Genomic DNA, 20,121 nt, shown 5'->3' on the forward strand with positions numbered 1-20,121 from the left:
AGTCAGATGCTTATTTACCACATACCCTATTTCTGCATGCTAAATCTCACTGTTATTTTGGGACATTTATTAGATGTACCCCACCTCCTCTCCATCTCTCCTCTACCAACAGTTCTTAGTCATTCAGTCTCACTTAAAGAGAATTGTCAACTGATTTTTTTAAAAAGATCTATTTAAAACAATTCCAGTCCCTGGTAAAGCACCCAGTAGGTAGTATCTCCTGAACGTAAAACAAAACAAAGAAGCAAAACCTTCCCTTTAAAAAAAATGACAGGTGTTTTTCTGCTCCCCAGCTGATGTGTATATACAGCTCTTTGCAGCAAAGAGAGCTAAAGCAAGAACACCAAATTGCCAGTGCATGAGACAGGAAGTTCAATTGACCATCAACAGAACAGTGAAACCAAATATATACAAAGTATTGTTAAATGCACAAGGTAAACAAACGGAAAAAAATAGAAAAAAATATATTTTACCCATGTGCAGTTATAGTACTCTTATTAGTAGTTCCTAGTAACATTTTCAGACAGAAATATGAAGTTGACACTGTTATTCAACTAACTAATCACTTCTGCCCTCTAGGAAAGCAAGTGATTTCTTTTTTCTTTCCTCTTTTCTTTAGATATATTCTGTTTAGAGCTGGTCAAAATTGTTTTGATGGAACAGTTTTATCCCAAAAAGTACAGTTCAGTCAAAATTGCAACATTTCATCGGAATATGGCAGTTTTGATGTATTTTCTACAGGACTTTTATCATCTCATTTGGATAATATTGATACATTTCATTTTAATTTTGTCATTTTGGCTTATTTCATTTCTAATTCTGTTTTATAGTACAATATTAATTTTAATGCTGCATTCATATATAAAATATAATATTTAATAGGTGAATATAATGTAAATGTTTAAACAAAATTAAATACAACTATAAAATCAAAATGACACATTTTACCGTAACAAAATGACACATTTCAGTTGCCCCAATCCAAATTTTTTTAAATTTTGTTTCATGAGAAACTTCAGAATTTCAGCTTTTTGTTCTGATTTGGTACAGTTTTGCCCCCTGAAATGTCATATTTTCCCACAGAATGGAAATTCTGGTTTCTAGCCAGCTCTGATCTGGCATCTGTCTCTTTAGGGAGAACATATGGTAAGTATAACCTATATGTCTTGTTAAGAATTAAACTATGTTCTGGAAAATGAAGATGCCAGGACACAGTGCTCTGAAATACCTGCCTCTTCCTAATTCTCTAGAGTCAGGATTCAGAAAATTGTGGTCATTTTGTTCCACAAGAGCCCCACTAATTGGTGCCACATTGCATGCACTATGGTAGAGGCCATTTCGTCTTTCCATGGAACAGAGCTTTGAATTCAAATTTGTCTTTCATAGACTTATAAGACAAGTGGGTTATTTTAGATCACCCCAAGCTTTTAGGTCACAAAGCTTTCTAGAGGCTGGTGATACAGAATCAATGCAGACTACTACTGTTTAGAATTGTAAAAACTTCCGATGACTTCTGTTTTTCTTCACACATTAACATTGGTTATAGATAAATTTGAAGAATTTCATAATGAGCCCTACCCAAATTTTAAAGGAGCTGCAGAGGCCAAAACTAGGCTTTTCTAAAGCTAGGGCTATCAGTTATTTCCTAGCACAAAAGCGGAAACCCCTCCTGCTTCTGGAGCATACAATTCTTGAGATTAGAGAACATGACATTAAATATTAAGAAAAGCCCAACTAACTTAATGGAATCATCAAAATGCGTGAATTTGCCTTAATCTCAATTGACTTGACTGGTGCAGGATCAAGCCCTGATTAACCATGTGACATTATTAAGTCTTGTCTTTCCCCTCCTCAACTCTTTTTCATCTATGTATGACCCTCACTGCATCACTTTGAATTTAGGCTGTAAGCATTCCATACTTTTGGACACTCAACAAAGAATAATAGTTGAGTCCATTCTGACCACTGGAAGGTCCTCCCTCAGAATTCAGTGTATTTGTGATTTTACTCATTTTCAGTACCTTCTTTTTCATCAGAGCTATTCAAAGAATAAGCCAGATCCTCTGTAGGTTCTGTCTTGCCGACTCCTGTAGAGTTCAAAATAATATGTATTGCTAATTATCTTAATTTTATTATTTGCTGACGAAAGGGGTAATGAGAATTAATTTTAAGATAGATGCATTATGCAGTTACAGTGCTGCATTCTGTCCTGAGATCATGGTGACTGGTAGTTTTTATGTTGTCTATTTTCAGAGTGGCTGGATTGTATGTTCTTCACTTTGTAGATCATTAAATATGAAATTTGTGTCTGCATGTTACAGGTTTGCAACCAGAGAAAGGAATGCTCTACTCCTCTACAATGGACGTTTTAATGAGAAGCATGACTTTATTGCTCTTGAGATCATTGAAGAACAGATCCAACTAACATTCTCTGCAGGTAAGGTGTTCCTTGCCCATTTAGTTTGATACTTTTATATGTAAATACTAGCAATAACTTTATGGTGAAGAGAACATCTCACTGCATTTTGAAATGAACCTCATTAATTAAAGATTTTATGTGGTTTCTTAGATTGATTCATAGATCCCAAATTAAAGATTTTAATTGAGTTTAAAACTTATTGCTCTTCTGTACAAATGATTAACATTGCACAATTGTATTGTATAATAGTTCATTTACCGAGATCTTTTTACTTTCTTTTCTTGTATTCTTTATTTTTTTGTGGTTCGGCTTCAGCAGCTCTTCCATCATCAACTGTTAAAACACAGGGCATTTATCAAACCATTTTAACTACTGAACAACACACCGAGGGCATGATCCAAATCCCACTGAAGTCCTTTGAAAAACTCCTCTTGGTTTCAATGGGAATAGAATTGGGACTTAGAGGAACAGAGGGCTTTAGATATCAGATCAATCTCTCACTCCTTGGACATAAGGCTGGAAAAGAGAGTGCACAATCTTTCTATTTGTTGGGCAATATCAATAATTCAGCATTTCTAAGTAGAAGGGAAGATTAAAGAGAGCTATGAGCTTGAGAAGAGAACTGACAGTGTTACTACACATCAAGTACCTGCTTGGTTCTTATAAAGTGAAGACTGATATTTTGGAAGAGGTGCTTTTTGGTAGGCAACTGTTCACTATAAACTCCCATAGCATTCAAACATTTAAAGATGAGTCATTGTTCTTTCATATTCATAGGTGCTCATCTGCTATAGTTAATTATTACTACTCGTAATCCTTTTAATTAGATGGAGCGTTAAGCTGCAGATCCTGCATAGTCAGTAACTCTCATGACATAATGTGTGACGAGATTAGTAAAATATTTCAGCTTGTGGCAGTCTTCATATTATAACGGTGGCACCCACTGTGTAGATAAGGGCTCGTCAGCATACCAGTTATAAAGCCCATAGGGCATTTATAACTCTGGAGTAAAAGATTATCTCTAGGCTGAAAGTTGGCCCCCTCACCAATGTGTGGGGGGGTTTTTTGGTTTGTTTTTTAATTAGTGTTATCATTATTTTATGTGATTAAAGACTGTTATTGATGTTCTAATGCACCACCAAGGAAATGTACTGTATACATGTTATCCAAAAATTATTCCTCAGAGAAAGGAAAAAATTAAAAGTGAGATAGAAGAAAAAAAATTATCACTCTGTATTCTGTTGTCAATAAACATTATTGTCAGTAAAGTTCCCTGAAGCATATATATATATATATTGCACCTCCAAGCTAGTTGCACCTCCAAGTAGTTCCTTTTGTTTGTTTTAAAGCTGCTGCCTATTAATTTCATTGGGTGACCACCCCCCCCCCCCCCAGTGCTTAATTTGCAATGAAAGAGGTGCCTGGGCTCAAGAAATTTTTTTTACTTTCATAACTGATGTGGCAAGCCCAGAGGTGCCAGGGCAACAAACTGCCAAGCCTAGAGGTGTCAGGGCTCAGCCCTAGCACAAATTAAGCACTGGTGACCCTTGGTTTGTGTGTTGTGTGAAGGGGAAAATAACACTTTCTTATTCACTTTCTTCACACCATTCATGATTTCCGTCATATTTCTCCTTAGTCATCTCTTTTCTAAACTGAAGAGTCCCAGTCTTTTAATTCTTCTTATATGGAAGCTGTTTCATAACCCTGATCATTTTTGTTGCCCTTCTCTGTACCTTTTCCAATTCTAATACAATGTATCTTTTGTGAGATGGGGCTCCCAGAACTGCACACACGGATTTATATAGTGGCATTATATTGTCTGTCTTACTAGCTATCCTTTTTCCAGTGGTTCCTAACATTCTGTTAGTTTTTTAAACTGCCACTACACATTGAACAGATGTTTTCAGAGAACTATCCATGATGACTCCAAGATCTCTTTCGTGACTAGTAACAGCTAATCTAGACCCCAACATGTTGTATATATAGCTGGGATTATGTTTTCCAATGTGCATTACTTTGCACATATCAACCTTGAATTTCATCTGCCGTTTTGTTGCCCAGTCACCCAGTTTTTTGAGATCCTTTTGTAACTCTTCGCACTCAGCTTCGCACTTAACTATCTTGAATAATTTTGTATTGTCTGCAAATTTTGGCACCTCACTGTTCACCCTTTTTTCCAGATCATTTATGAATATGTTGAACAACACAGGTCTTAGTACAGATCCTTGGGGGATCTTCTATTTTCCTCTCTCTATTGTGAAAAATGACAATTTATTCCTACCCTTTTTCCTATTTTATAACCAGTTACTGATCCGTGAGAGGACCTTCTCTCTTAACTCATGACAGCTTACTGTCCTTAAAAGCCTTTGGTGTGGGATCTATTAAAGGCTTTTTTGAAAGTACAAGTATACTATATCCATTGGATCACCCTTGTCCACATGCTTATTGACCCCCTCAAAGAATTTTAATAGATTGGTGAGGCATGATTTCCCTTTACAAAAGCCAGGTTGCTTCTTTCCTAACATATCAAGTTCAACTCCGTGTCTGATAATTCTGTTCTTTGCTACAGTTTCAGTCAGTTTTCTTGGTACTGAAGTTAGGCTTGTTAGTCTGTAATTGCCATGATTGCCTCTGGAACTTTTTTAAAAAATCAGTGTTATGTTATCTGTCCTTCAATCATCTGGAACAGAGGCTGACTTAAGCAATAGGTTACATACCACTGTTTAGTAGTTCTGCAATTTCTTATTTGAGTTCCTTCAGAATTCTTGTGTGAATACCGTCTGGTCCTGGTGACTCATTATTAATTTATCAGTTTGTTCCGAAACCTCTCCTATTGCCACCTCAGCCTCCTCAGATTTGTACCTAAAAAGAATGGCTCAGGTGTGGCAATCTTCCTCACATCTTCTGCAGTGAAGACTGATGCAAAGAATTCATTCAGCTTCTCTGCGACAGCCTTATCTTCCTTGAGTGCTCCTTTAGCATATTTGTGTGTATATTTATACATATATGTGCACATATAATAACATATGCATTTTTAAAATGAAATAATCCTCTTATTTTAATTTTTTCTACTTTAAAAGGGACGTTATTGGGTCCCATCTGTCTGCAATTTAGGTTTTATTTAAAATACAGTTTTACAAAATGTAAGACCAAGAGAATTAGAAGGCTAACTTCCCCTGGAGTGTGGGTGCTCGCAAATGCACCACTGTAAATCCATTTATATTTACTCCATTGATTTATACCAATGTACTTGTGAGCAGACATTGGCACTTTGTGTTTAATTCCTTTAGTTTTATTTCTGCATTATTACCTACAGAGCTCAAAAGCATGTTTTTAGATAAACTTTTTAATGGATAAGTGTTATGAAATAATGTGTTCCTGTTTTGAGAGTTTTGTTTTATTCTGTATTGCCTGTCCTTTGCTTGCCTAAACAAGAACTAGATTGTTAGGAAGACAGCCTGAAGATTAATGAGAATAGGCTAAATTCAGCTGGTGTATATTCGAGGAATCCATTTAAATCAATGAAGTTTCATTTGGATTTGCACCAGTGCAAATGAGAGCAGAATTTGGCCCAATATATTTAGAGATGCTGTTCTCTTTGGAAGGAGAATGGTTTGTTTTGTATCTATGGGTAAAAATTAACATGAAGGTGCAAGTTTTGGACATGTTGGCAGTCACTTTTGCCTATGGAGTAACATGTCCCACCTTTTTTTCTTTTTTTTTTTTTAGCAGAGATCAAGACAAAATAATTAGGGATCAATGTGTCTTTCTTCACAAAAGCTTGCTTATGAACTTCTAGCGTAATTTTTCGTTATGCTTATCAATGACTGAGGCCCCTTTCAAGGTAAATGTAGACCAGATACTAAACTGTAGTCTGTACTGTTTGAATAATCAAGGTGTATTTAAGGGATAGTCATAGACACAGAAGAGAATAGTGAAAGGTTACTTATGAATGTAGAGGAGAATGCACGTTTTATGTTCAATATGTGAAACTATCAGCTTTGTTAGCTTGTGGGAGAGGAGTTGTTTTTTCTGTGACTTATTATAGAGGTAGTTTGTCTAATGTTCTTTCTTCTCTTCTTCCTCTGTAACAGGAACTTTTGTCCAAGTGTTTAAAAAAGGGGTCGGTGGGGGGGAAGCCAAAGCACTTTGCCAGGCCCTTATGTACTTTTGCTGCAAATGTTTGTTTTGTCATTACTTCACAGCAGCAATGAATAATCACCATGCTAGTAGTTCTGGTTTGCATACCTGACTTAACACCCTCTACTCTTACAAATACAATATACAAAGCAACCCTGATTTTAAACAATGATTGGATGCAAACTGTATTGGTTAACCACAAGGTTAGAAATTAAAAATTCTTCTGAGAAAAGTATTTCATTTCTGTAACACTCCTTTCAGTAGAGCTGTCAGATTCCAGCTTCTCAGCCTTGATTAGAAGTAGATTTCATTGATATGCTTTTAGCCAGCAAGATACACTTCAAACCAGAAATCAGACTTTTGTTAATGACAGAAAAAGCAGCAAAACGTATGTCAATGTGTTCTCATTTGACAACTTTTTCAATAGTTCTGTTTGTCCTGAACATCTCCTTTTATGTTCTGCAGAAGCAAAAAGAAACATGTTTCACTGACGTCGGTGTTACAGAAGTCACTTTTACGTGTGTGCCCACAAAATAGACTCAAGTAAAACTGAGAGTACTCAGCAACTCACAGACTCACACTCAAAATTCTTGCTTGTTAAATTACCATCAGTATATACAGTACTGTATTAGGCCTGGATAGAATATCAGGGTTGGAAGGGACCTCAGGAGGTCATCTAGTCCAACCCCCTGCTCAAAAGCAGGACCCATACCCAATTAAATCATCCCAGCCAGGGCTTTGTCAAGCCTAACCTTAAAAACTTCTAAGGAAGGAGATTCCGCCACCTCCCTAGGCAACCATTCCAGTGTTTCACCACCCTCCTAGTGAAAAAGTTTTTCCTAATATCCAACCTAAACCTCCCCCACTGCAACTTGAGACCATTACTCCTTGTCCTGTCCTCTTCCACCACTGAGAATAGTCTAGAACCATCCTCCCTGGAACTACCTCTCAGGTAGTTGAAAGCAGCTATCAAATCCTCCCTCATTCTTCTCTTCTGCAGACTAAACAATCCCAGTTCCCTCAGCCTCTCCTCATAAGTCATGTGTTCCAGACCCGTAATCATTTTTGTTGCCCTTCGCTGGACTCTCTCCAATTTATCCACATCCTTCTTGTAGTGTGGATCTCATGGGTGGCTGGTAAACTATTGTCTTTTGGGCAGGACTGTCTTTCTGTTCGTGTTTTGTACAATGCTGAGCAGGTCACTAAATCAAAGTAACAGTGATGGTGACAATTTTTTTTTTCTCTCCTCATGGTCCAACTAACATTTCAGGGGAGACCACTACAACAGTTGCACCGTTTGTTCCAGGAGGGGTCAGTGATGGACAATGGCACTCTGTTCAGGTGCAGTACTACAACAAGGTAAGGTAGAACACTACAGGGGCACTATGTGTAAAGTAGTAAAGACAATGGGCCAGTTAGTGTGTCCTCAGCACAGTTTCATTAATTTCAGTGGAGTAACACCAATTTAGACCACCTGAGGATCTGGCCCAGCGTATGTAGTTGCCCTGGGATTTCTGTTTTTATTTTCATTTTTAAATAACCCTGGCACTAGTCCTGCTCACCTGACTGAAGCAAAACTCTCCTGGGTTCTTCTAGAATCTAGTCATAGTAGGGGGCGCAGGCTTGGGTCCTTTGAGGAAGAATAAAATTGAAAATGTTCAGTTATTTTGGGCTTTTTTAGTTTTCAGTTCTTCTAAACTCCCTAATGGTTGCTGAGGGGATGCATTGAATCACCAACCACTCTGACCATGACCTTTGCATGGTCAAGACCACTCAGTTTTGGGGTTGCTCAGACTCAAGGTGGAGGGAAGACTGTGACTGTTTTGTGCTGCCACAGCTTCCTCACCGGTAGACTTTCCTTTTGCGGGCCCTCTGACAGCATCTGCTATTGCCTTTTGATATTTTTTACCAGATTCTGATATTAATATTCATTACAGTAGCTAAGTACTGAAAAAGCAGGCAGCACTGCAAGCCATGTATTTCTATTTTGGGGCATTCTCCCATGAAAATTCATGTAAAAGAAACAACATACTGTATACAGAGAATTGGAAAGTTAAGCTATGATATGGTATTTTTTGAGTAATCAGGGCTGATCCTACTAAAAAATTTTCATTTGCCATGTACAAAGATATAAGAGATTAGATTTAATGGAAAAAAGGCTATTCCATACACTCAACAAACTAATTAAGGGGTGCAAGGATGCTTATGTGCTCTGTGGGTAGCTTATGGGAAATGTAAGTTGCTGTTTGATTATGTCAGGGATCTAGGAACACAAGCCATTTCTGTAAAGAACAAAAGAAGGCTTTGAGATTAAATATTGGGTCATAGTTTAGACACAAGTTTCAGAGCTCCTGTATCTGTAATGGAATTAAATAAATTGTATGGTTATTCAAAACTGGTGCTTTTTAGTCTGACATGATAGCATTATGAAGGATTAAATAAAGAAATAGACGCATACTGTTGGCTGTGTTAGAAAGGAAAGAGGATACTAATGTAAGAAGATAAATAGAAGATGAAGGATTAATATAATCAACAAGTTCTTTTTCCCAGTGCTGCATCCTTTCACCACAATTTGTGTGCGACTTTAAATGAGAGTATTAGGATTTTCATCAGATTCATAGGTAGTGTCTTCTTGCCTAAGGATATTTTATGGAGAAAATAAAATCATATCCAGTTGTGCATTTATTCCTGGATTATGTGCCTTTATATTCACTGTACAACAGAGAAACAGAAGTGTAACTTTTATGTATGTGACCCTGGATACAACGAAAGTCTTTCCTGTAATCTGTAAAACACTGTTTTTGCATGTTCTTGGCTCTCCCCCCCCCAAGAAAGTAGCTTTAATATAAAGGGAATTATTTACTGAAATGATAAAGAAACCCTTAACATATTTCCTGGTGAGCCATTTCTCTTCATGGGCCAGCAAGCACGGGGAAAGGAACATACATCAGCGGAAGGTTGGATTGCACAGTATGGCTACTAGTTTAAAATTCTAAAGTGCTGCCAAAAAGATAAGGAGTTGAAACAGCTCCAGCGTATTCTCTAAAAGGAAAAGTGATCCTATGCAGTGGTTAAAAATAAACCTTTGCCTCATTTTCAGAGTTTGTTTCTGTTTATTAAAGGGATAGTATAAGTTATTCTGCTAGCATAGTCAAGGGTATTTTACTGTTTTAAAGCATTTGCTTATTTGTCTGCCTCTGACTGTGGTACCCCTCCCTCTGAGCTGGGGTGGATGAATCCCCACTGTGAGAGTGGTTCTCAGTGTGAGGGGACTCTTAGGGCCTGTGTGCTGCCCTCTTCCTCCCAACTGCAGATCAAGGCTCACTGGCAAGGGAGGACAGAGGGTCCTCTGTCAGTTCTGCCATGCCAGGAGGAGAGCGCAGGGAGCTCAGCACTTGGGATCAGGGTCAGAAACTGGCCTGCTGGGCTTCCCTGAAATATTCTCCCTGCTTTGCCATTTTCTTTGGAGGAGATTCTTGGGGGGTCACAGATGCTCGGTTCTGAGCCTTCCAGTGGGCATATGGGCCTTTCCCCTTCTATCTCCCAGACTGCTCCAGCTCTTTGAGGAGAAGGGGACATACAGGTGTTCCTTCCATGTTTCTCTGATGCTGTTCCCTAGAGGGTAGTTATTCCCCCTCCCTCCTATTCTACTGTTAAAAATGCACCAGCTTAATTTTTGGGATGGGCAAGGAGCCAAAGTTGGGCCTTTCTCCAGTTCCCTGGTCATCTCAGGGCTGTTGACATTAAAAGAAGTTGCAATCTCTTCAGGCTGGCCCTGCCCCCTGTGAATGATACAGGAGTTAACCTGAGGAGGGCTTTTGTCTGCAAGCAAGAAGTGAAATGAGAGGGCCAGCGGGCGGAAGGGCGCTAAGCTAGCACAGTGAATCTAAAAATATGTTTTCATAAAGAGAGGTTAGCATTGGCCCCCACATTTATAGAAAGGGATGGCCTGGAAAAAAGGAGTGAAACTTTAAGAGTAAAATCAAGCACTGAAGAATGCAATAAATGCCATGGTTCTTTTAACAAGTTCTGAATACAATAAGGACTTAGGTGAACAATATAGCTCAACAGTCTAATGTAATAAAGTGGTGCAGTGAGGAAGGATTGTTGAGGTTTTTATGGGCAAGGGTAGAAGGAATCAAAAATTATTTCACACTTAATTTCACCTTTCAGCTAATAGTCCCTTCTCATCTTCTGTAAACAACCCAGTGAGGTAGTTAACAGTAGACATCTTCTCTGTCTCATACTATTGATTTAAAGGTATGATATTACTTTTAATCACCTAATGCTGTATTTTTGTTGTAGGGACTCTGAATAATCACTCCCTTTCTTTCCACTGATTCCAGGCATGGAAACTCACTGCCACAGTTATTGTTCATGATTTATAAGCCTATTGGAGACACTAGACATCAAAACATAGGGCCTGATTCACCACTCTGTTACTCCTGTTTTATGCCAGCGTAGCTTCGTTCACTTCAGGGGTTTTGAACTTACATAAAATGCAGTGATGAACCATGCATTCAATGTGGTAACGACTCTTTTGAGAGGTATGCATACGTCTGCTTTTTAATATAAAAGACTGATGCCATCTTACTGTGGTAAATCAAGCTTTGGTATCTTCAGCAGTTTATTTGGGAAATCTCTAGCATTGGGGTTGGGGAGGGGAAATCGCACTCAGGTCTCAAAGTGAGTCACATGTGTAGTACTTAACAAATAATGTAAACTATAGTTCAGGCTCCTAAAGTGCCCCTCCAGGGGAGTGCATACCTTGCACCATCTCTCAAGGATGCTGCAGCATGCTCCTCAGCAGCCAGTCCTGCTGGCTGGGTAGGACTGGCTGCTGGCAAGATAGAGCCATGGCCTTGTCTTCTCCTGGCCCCCCCCCTTGAGGCACCCTGGTGTAACGGAGGGGATGGTTAGGTCTTTGCTTCTAGTGATATTTATTTGTAAGGCAATTCCTTGGCAGGCTTATGTTTTAACAAGGTTTGAAGATAAAAAGTCCCTGTGAGGAGTTTGCTAAGGCTGATAATTTAGGGATTTGTGTTATGCCAAGATAAATGGGATGTTATGTCTAAACTTGATATAACTCAGACATGTTTGAATAACGGAATGCCTAAAACGTATGGCTTCATTTAAATTACCCACACAAGCAGGTTTGGAGGGGGAGATAACTCCATATTGTTCACAGGACAGTGTTCATTTTTCAGCCTTGCACCATTTCCAAAAATCCCGCCTTTTCTCCAGTCACACAGCACAAGCTCTCATCCCGCACCTCATCAACTACCATCTTGACCACTGTAGCCTTCTGCTCTCTGGCTTCTCAAACACACACATCACCTCCCAGCTCAAGGCCAAAACACAGCTACAGTACTTAGATAATCTTCTTTGCCCGTCATTTGGACCATGTCACCCACCTCGATGAATCCGTTGACAGGCTCCCCCTTCACTGTATCAGACTCCAGTGTCTTGTCCTCTTCTTTAATGCCCTTCACAACTTTGCCCCTGCCTATTTATTTGCTCTTGGAACTTGCTGAGTTGCCCCTTCCCTGTCTGCTCTGTCAACAATAGCGGCTCTATATTGTCTGCTTCTCCCACGCACCTCTTTGCACTTTCTTCAGTGCTGGTCCTTGCACATGGAGCTCCTTCCCTGGGCTAGGTGTGTAGCTTCTACCCTGTCCTCTTTCACACCCCTCCTCTTCTGAATTCTACCAGGATGTTTATGGGAAACTTGCAACTGATAATAAATGAATAGATGGCCATTGGGAACTCGTGCTGTCTATTTTCTTAATGGATCTATATTTTATAATTTAAAAAATTTAAATGGCTCAATATAAATCTGCCCCACCCTACCCTGCTCTTGTTGAGCTTCATTCCCCTTCCAACCCCATTTGTCGTCGTTCCCCCGCACCCCATCTACTTCACTGTGGTCCATCCATTTGTCCGTCTCCTGGACCATCACTTCTGTGCCTTGTAATGCACTACCTATTTGCATGTTTTAAGCTCCCTGAATTCACTCACAAGGCCCAAGCGTTTCCACTCTTAACTCGCTAATGCTGTGGTGCCTATAGTGTATCTTACTGATCTGTACAGAAAAGCCCTTTTGTTATTCTCTGTCCTCAGACAGGTAGACAGTCTGTCTTTAGGCTGCAAGCTTCTTGGGACAAGGACTGTCTCCTTTTACACCCCTGGAAAATGCCTAACACACTGTAGGTGCTACCACACACAAACAACTCAGAACGTTCGAGATGTGCACCTAGCAGGTCTGTGTGACTATGTATTCTTATCATCGTTACACTTAATCTTCCTTCCGTTGGTTTGTTACCCCCACACACACACACACACCCCTTTCAAAATATCTCGTTTTCAAAGATGTTGTAAGCTCTTCAGGACAGGGTCCCCGTCTTTCTGTGTTTATACAGCACCTAGCACAAACAGGCCTTGATTCTAATTGGGTCCAATGCAGCTATTGCTACTGAGAAGGTTGTGATATCTATGCAAAACTCCCATTGACTTCAGTGGGACTTCCATGTCAGGAGAGGCCCCAGTGAGTAGGGCAAGCAGCATTTAACCAGATTGTAGACTATCTTGGAAGATCCATTTTAACTGTCTGTCAGTTTATATTTTATTCAAATGAATGAACTGATCTTATCTTTGAATCATTAGCTTTGAACAAAGTGCAGGCAGTTTGTGAAATTTGTAAGGCAGTCAGTGACACTTTGAGTGTCCCTGAAATTTGGATTCCATGAATGGCTGACTTGGGAGTGTGTGGGCTCTCCTACGGGGTTCCTAATTGTTTGATAGTTGAATGTTTAAAATACAAGCCTGCAAGTCTCAACTATTCCAAAACAGGCCAGTGGTGTGGATAGGTCCTTAGCTGTGAGTTTAGATTTATTTCTGCAGCTGAATCAAGGTGATGTTGGGTATGAATGAGGTAAGGTTGGAAATGACACCCCAGGAGTTTGTTTAAAATTAATTCAGAAAAGGTTTGCTTGTTAAAGTTACTGGTAACATTGTTAACAGAGTGTTAGTCAGAAAGTGACCCCCTCATCAGTTGCTTTACTTCTGAGAAGAGACAGATGTTTTAAATACAGAAGCAAGAGGTCAGTCTCTACCCCAGCTTTGCATTTTGTACTAGTTCCTCTAAGGAAAATAAATGTGCAGCCAGTTGTACTATAGGGAGCACGGAGTGGTGAGGTTTTAGTGTGAGTGCCCTGCTGTGCCGAAGGGCCAGATTGCATGCTTAAGAAAATGGATTATTTGTCTGCAGGGTGTCCCAGGAGGCAAAATCCCTCTTTTCACTCCCCAGCAGGCTGGGAGTGAGTGGAAGCTGCATCATCCATGTGAATTGTGCAGGCTTCTCCCCCAATGTGCAGTCAACCTGATGTGTGGGCTAGTAGGGAAAGGAAAGTGTGACCGTGGCTCTGTGCCACCACCACCATATCATTCCTCCCTATCCCCTTGGGGGGATCTGTGCTCCTCGGATATAGTCCGTGTGCTTACCAGGCATAGGAGGTCCATGGCCTCCTTACTACTTTCTCTAAGGGGCCGCTTCCTCTCTTTCCCTGAGGAGTACTTGGGGGTGGAGTTTGTCCTGCCTGCCTCCTCTACTGCAGGGCGGATCCCTGATGCTTCTTCCCCTCCCAGCCTCCTGGCTGGTGGCTGTCAGCTCCTGCCAAGCCTCTGCCTCTGCTATTATGAAACCTTAGGGCTTCCTCTCAGACTACATAGTTGGAGGCAAGGCTTATGCTGTTTTGGGTCCCTGTTTTAATCTCCCCCACCTTCTTTCACACACATTGATATTATCCTTAAAATTATGCCATATGGGGCAATGATCAGTCCTAACCTCACTCTATTACAAGGTGCGGGTGAGGGAAATAGAGAGTGTAACCACCCTTTAAGCTTTAGCATGTTAATCATACTACTTCCCAATGGTGCTTAATGCCAGTGACCACCGGACAGTGTAATTCCATTTCAGACTTAGGCAACGTGCAGCGGTGTTCAGTAAGAAACATCACAGCAGTTCTGCACTTGCTCAAATGTTCAGCATTCTGCTACAAACACTAATGTGTGTTTATGCAAAAACATCACAGTAGCAAAGATAATTATCAGAGGAGGAGAGGCAGGAATAAAGTTTTAATTAACATGTACTGATGAAAATGATTCTCTCCCTCCGCCTCCTTTGGCATCAGTTGACAGCCTTCTTGATTTCAATTTAAATGCCTAAGACAGATAGATGTCTTAGTGGTGGCAATGGTGATTCTGAATTGAATTTCCTGGATAACAAACACTGTGGGGAAAGAACTAGGAGCTTCGAGCCAGTGACTTTGCTTCAGTGTCAGTCTCATATTAAAAGTCTTGTCAGCTCCCCATTAACAAGATATCTGTTTACCTGCCAGTCATGTTTCTTGCAGTAATAGATGTTTGCTGACTTTTGGGAGGGAACGGAGGGTGGGAATTAATGTATTTGAAATTTTTCATTTCATCTTCACCGATTCAACTGGTGCACATGTGCAAATTGTTTATCTTCAGGGGTCCTGATCCTGCTACCACTAAAGTCAATGGGAGGTGTGCTGTTGAATTTAAAGGTGACCTGCAATGTAAACAGCATTATTTTAAAGCATGTTTTAATGTCCCTTTTGTAACTTTATATTGCATAAAGAAGGCCTTTAAACTTTTTAAGGTTTTTCTTTTAATTTTGCATATTTTACATTATGACTTCAAGTCTTACCTACCGTATTCTATCGGGAAGAATTTTTGGACATCTAGAGAAGTGGTAGGATTATGACACTATATATATCAAGAAAGTGAAATCTGGTTAATTAAGAAAGGAAAGGTGATTTTTATTCAGACTGTTGAAAACACTTGTTTTTTTGGTTTGTTTCATTTTTAACCCCTATTCAGGTGACTAGTGAAGCAATCTTCAGGGTATTCCTGTGTCCAATATGATGAATAGAGAATTGGGAACCATCATCCATCTACCATATTCCACAGACTGGTAGTTTAATGATAAATGGCAAGGGTCTTCCCTTATCTTACTTAAACATTAAAGAACCTCTGTTTTCCAAGGATAGTGTATCTCTGAAAGGCTCCAGCAAAATGTACTGTACAGTATTTTAGACACCAGCTTGGCAGCATACTGACTAATCTTCCTTTGGATTTGGTAGTTTCCAATTATCGCGCCTGCTTTATGTAATTTTTAGGTAATTTTAGTATTGTCCCATTGGCATCTTCATTTCAATTAGCTGAGCTTCCAACCAAGACACATTTCTTGGAAGAGAGGGAAAAGAGACTGTCCCTTTGTTTTTCAGTGCTAAATATTCCTTGTAAATCTTCCTCAAGATGAGCATGTCCCACTTCCCTAAGATTGATGTTTTCATAAATATAGGGCCTTGTCTACCTTGTGCAGTTGTGCACATCAGTGGGGAGTGAATTCTCATATGCACCAATACGTCACTCACTAACTGGCCCTTTTAGACCTTTCTGGCACGCACTAAAAGCTCCTAGTGTATGTTAATTTAATCTTGTCTCAAACGTAACTACATTAACATGCGCTAAGGAACTTTCAGTGCACACTAGCAGAGTCAACACAGGCCAGCTGGTGTGGATTAGAATTCACAGCCCACTGATGTTCACCACTTCACCGTGTAGACAAGCTGTAGGAATTATTTGTTACTTTGGAAGAAGAGGAGGAAGTAATGGGGGAAGATATCCCCAGTAAACTAAATGTTGGTGAAAAGTGAGAGCCCTGGATGGTGAAGTCCTCTGTTAAGCCACAGAACAGATAAAGTAATGGGCAGTAGCAGTGCAAGCTTCCCCCATTACTCTACTAATGTGCCTCTACTCTAACTAGAGTGAGCCCAACGAAGGCGAGACATTAGTTTAGTCTTCATAAATATTAAGTCCTTGGCCTCTGCAGAGTCTGCCAATGTGAGTGGCAATGGATACATTTAGTGATGTTGACACTCATCCACCAAGAATAGAAACAAAACCACCAGGCCACCCAGTGGTAACCACTTTCAGTAATGATAATGTTGATTAAGAAATCCAGGGTTAATTTCACATGCAGCACCACACTTGATCGCAGCCTATATTTGTCTGAGAAGGTTTTACTGAACCTAGTAATAATAGATTTTGTTTTCCTAGTTGAAAACTTCAACCTATTGTTCCAAACTTTTAGTACAACTGCAGTTTTGTTCAGAATTCAAGTTACATCCATAAACTTATATTCCAGTTATTCCTGACTGACTCATCACCTAAGGGTGTTATTCATCATTTGGCAGGAGATAAAAATGGTTTAAGTATAGACATGTTTCTTTGATTATTACAGGGTATGTGTATGTATATGTATATGTGGCGTGTACTTATGTGTTTATATGTAAATTAAGTCAGGGTTGCTTAAAAATGTTACTGCCCTACAGGCTAAGTGTGCTTTTTCAACAGCTCAATAGAACATAAGGTAATTTCCCGACAGGCCAGAAATCCTGCACAGAACAGAAAATCCTTATGGAAACCTTGACTGTATATGTACTGTGTATGGTTCAGTAATTCAGTCAAACCACAGAATGACTTGAGCATCTCACTAAATGACTCATGAAATGACTCACAAAAGTAAGGCTTGCAAGATCAGACCAAGTGTCTGTGACAGAAGCTGTTCAGTCTTCCACTGGTGGTCAAGAATTCATTCCTTGCAACTGCTCAGGGCCCAAGAACTATAAAAACAGCAGGTGTAAATGCTTCAGAAAGAATCTGGAAAGTAAGTGTCACTTGAGCCTTAAGGCTTCCAGTAAGTAAGCATATATAATACGAACACCACACTATTCGCTGTAATTGGGTGAAGGATGTCCTCTTATATTTGACAGTATGCAATAAGGTGTAATTCCTTTACTCCTTTGTTTAATTCACTGGATTTGTTTAGGCCATTGAGCCAGTGTCTAGTCCTTATTTTCAGGTGTTTGAACAAAGTTTTAGACACTAGGTGAAAGGCCCAAGTGCACCAAATTTTTCTAAACCACTCTCGTTTCCTTTCACAGGTGTTACAATTAGCAAGGATATTTAACATTTCGGTTTAACATTTCCTGATGGATTGTCAGGACATGTCACTTTTAGGGCACAATATCAGACATCTCTCTGTTCCCGCTTTTCCCAGCCCTTATCCAGTTCACAATCACATGGCCCAGCCCCGCAAACTCTTACATAAATAGCCAATATTCGCCTGAGTAATACCCTTGATAATATTATATATCAAATATTATTTTTATTTGACCACTCTTTGTGAGGAAAGAATTGAGTGCAACTGTCTGTTAGACACAGTTGAATTTTATTTCTCTATATTTCCAAACTAAACATGCAAATTCTTCTGTGAAAGGTAAACATAAAAGTGCATAAGAACATAAGAATGGCCATACTGGGCCAGACCAAAGGTCCATCCAGCCCAGTATCCTGTCTACCGCCAGTGGCCAATGCCAGGTCCCCTAGAAGGAGTGAACCTAACAGGTAATGATCAAGTGATCTCTCTCCTGCCATCCATCTCCACCCTCTGACAAACAGAGGCTAAGGACACCATTCCTTACCCATCCTGGCTAATAGCCATTAATGGACTTAACCTCCATGAATTTATCCAGTTCTCTTTTAAACCCTGTTATAGTCCTAGCCTTCACAACTTCCTCAGGCAAGGAGTTCCACAGGTTGACTGTGCACTGAGTGAAGAAGAACTTCCTTTTATTTATTTTAAACCTGCTACCCATTAATTTCATTTGGTGGCCCCTAGTTCTTATATTATGGGAACAAGTAAATAACTTTTCCTTATTCACTTTCTCCACACCGCTCATGATTTTATAAACCTCTATCATAGCCCACCTTAGTCTCCTCTTTTCCAAGCTGAAAAGTCCTAGCCTCTTTAATCTCTCCTCCTAATGGAACCCGTTCCAAACCCCTAATCATTTTAGTTGCCCTTTTCTGAACCTTTTCTAATGGCAGTGTATCTTTTTTGAGATGAGGGGACCACATCTGTACGCAGTATTCAAGATGTAGGTGTACCATGGATTTATATCAGGGCAATAAGATATTCTCCGTCTTATTCTCTATCCCTTTTTTAATTATTCCTAACATCTCATTTGCTTTTTTGACTGCCACGGCATACTGCGTGGACGTCTTCAGAGAACTATCCACGATGACTCCAAGATCTTTCTCCTGATTAGTTGTAGCTAAATTAGCCCCCGTCATATTGTATGTATAGTTGAGTTTATTTTTTCCATTATGCATTACTTTACATTTATCCACGTTAAATTTAATTTGCCATTTTGTTGCCCAATCACTTAGGTTTGTGAGATCTTTTTGAAGTTCTTCACAGTCTGCTTTGGTCTTAACTATCTTGAGCAGTTTAGTATCATCTGCAAACTTTGCCACCTCACTGTTTACCCCTTTCTCCAGAGCATTTATGAATAAGTTGAATAGGATTGGTCCTAGGACTGACCCTTAGGGAACACCACTAGTTACCTCTCTCCATTCTGAAAATTTACCATTTATTCCTACCATTTGTTCCCTGTCTTTGAACCAGTTCTCAATCCATGAAAGGATCTTCCCTCTTATCCCATGACAACTTAATTTCCATAAGAGCCATTGGTGAGGGACCTTGTCAAAGGCTTTCTGGAAATCTAAGTACACTATGTCCACTGGATCCCCTTTGTCCACATGTTTGTTGAGCCCCTCAAAGAACTCTAATAGACTAGTAAGACACGATCTCCCTTTACAGAAACTATGTTGACTTTTGCACAACAATTTATGTTCTTCTATGTGTCTGACAATTTTATTCTTTACTATTGTTTCAACTAATTTGCCCGGTACTGACGTTAGACTTACCGGTCTGTAATTGCAAGGATCAGGGCCATTTACAGGTGATCTTCACTTAAGTGTTAGCTTGAGATATAACTTGAGTTTTCCCCCTAAACTGACTCCTGTCCACATTCAGAAATCTCTAGCTGGAGTTAAGTAGCACTTCAAGTTCAAGGTAGCAGGCTTGTCAAGGGGATTGGGTTGGAGCTTGAGTGCCACTGAAGCTTGAGCTGGTAATGCAGTGGGGACTCAGCTTACAATCCATTTGAGTGCTGGGAGTCCCACAATGCCTTCCCAAAATTCCCCCCTAGGGTTATTTGTTGTTCTTCTTCGAGTGATTGCTCATGTGTATTCCACAATAGGTGTGCGTGCTCACCATGTGCACCAGGCCGGAAGTTTTTCCCCTAGCAGTACCGGTAGGGGGGAGTGCCCCCCGCGACCCCTGAGTGGCACCTGGGCTCTGGCTTTCTACCTCAAGCGGACCAAGCCATTCAGAAAGTGCTCGCAACTGTTAGTTGCATCAGCTGAGCGCGCAAGGGGCCAGCCAATTTCCACTCAGCGGCTTTCCATCTGGCCAGCCATCTCTGCTTCTGCATGCCAGGCAGGGGGACTAGGAGCTGGGTGGAAAAAAGCCCTGCATCCCACTCCTCATTCAGAATAGGACCCATGGCTTTCCATTTGAACACAGAAACAAACACAAGCAGAATTGGTGTGCTGCAATAAGTTGCCAG

General features: G+C 40.1%; 1 protein-coding gene across 1 annotated transcript in view; it reads left to right on the forward strand.

Moving 5' to 3' along the window:
- The window catches only part of CELSR1 (cadherin EGF LAG seven-pass G-type receptor 1), a 265,440-nt gene that overhangs the window by 157,846 nt on the left and 87,473 nt on the right, over positions 1-20,121 (forward strand). The window contains exons 4-5 of the mRNA XM_073328377.1: positions 2,322-2,437; positions 7,830-7,918. Coding sequence (XP_073184478.1) covers positions 2,322-2,437; positions 7,830-7,918 — 205 coding nt within the window. The remainder of the gene's footprint in view (positions 1-2,321; positions 2,438-7,829; positions 7,919-20,121) is intronic.

This window comes from Lepidochelys kempii, chromosome 1, assembly GCF_965140265.1.
Source record: "Lepidochelys kempii isolate rLepKem1 chromosome 1, rLepKem1.hap2, whole genome shotgun sequence".
Taxonomy (NCBI): domain Eukaryota; kingdom Metazoa; phylum Chordata; order Testudines; family Cheloniidae; genus Lepidochelys; species Lepidochelys kempii.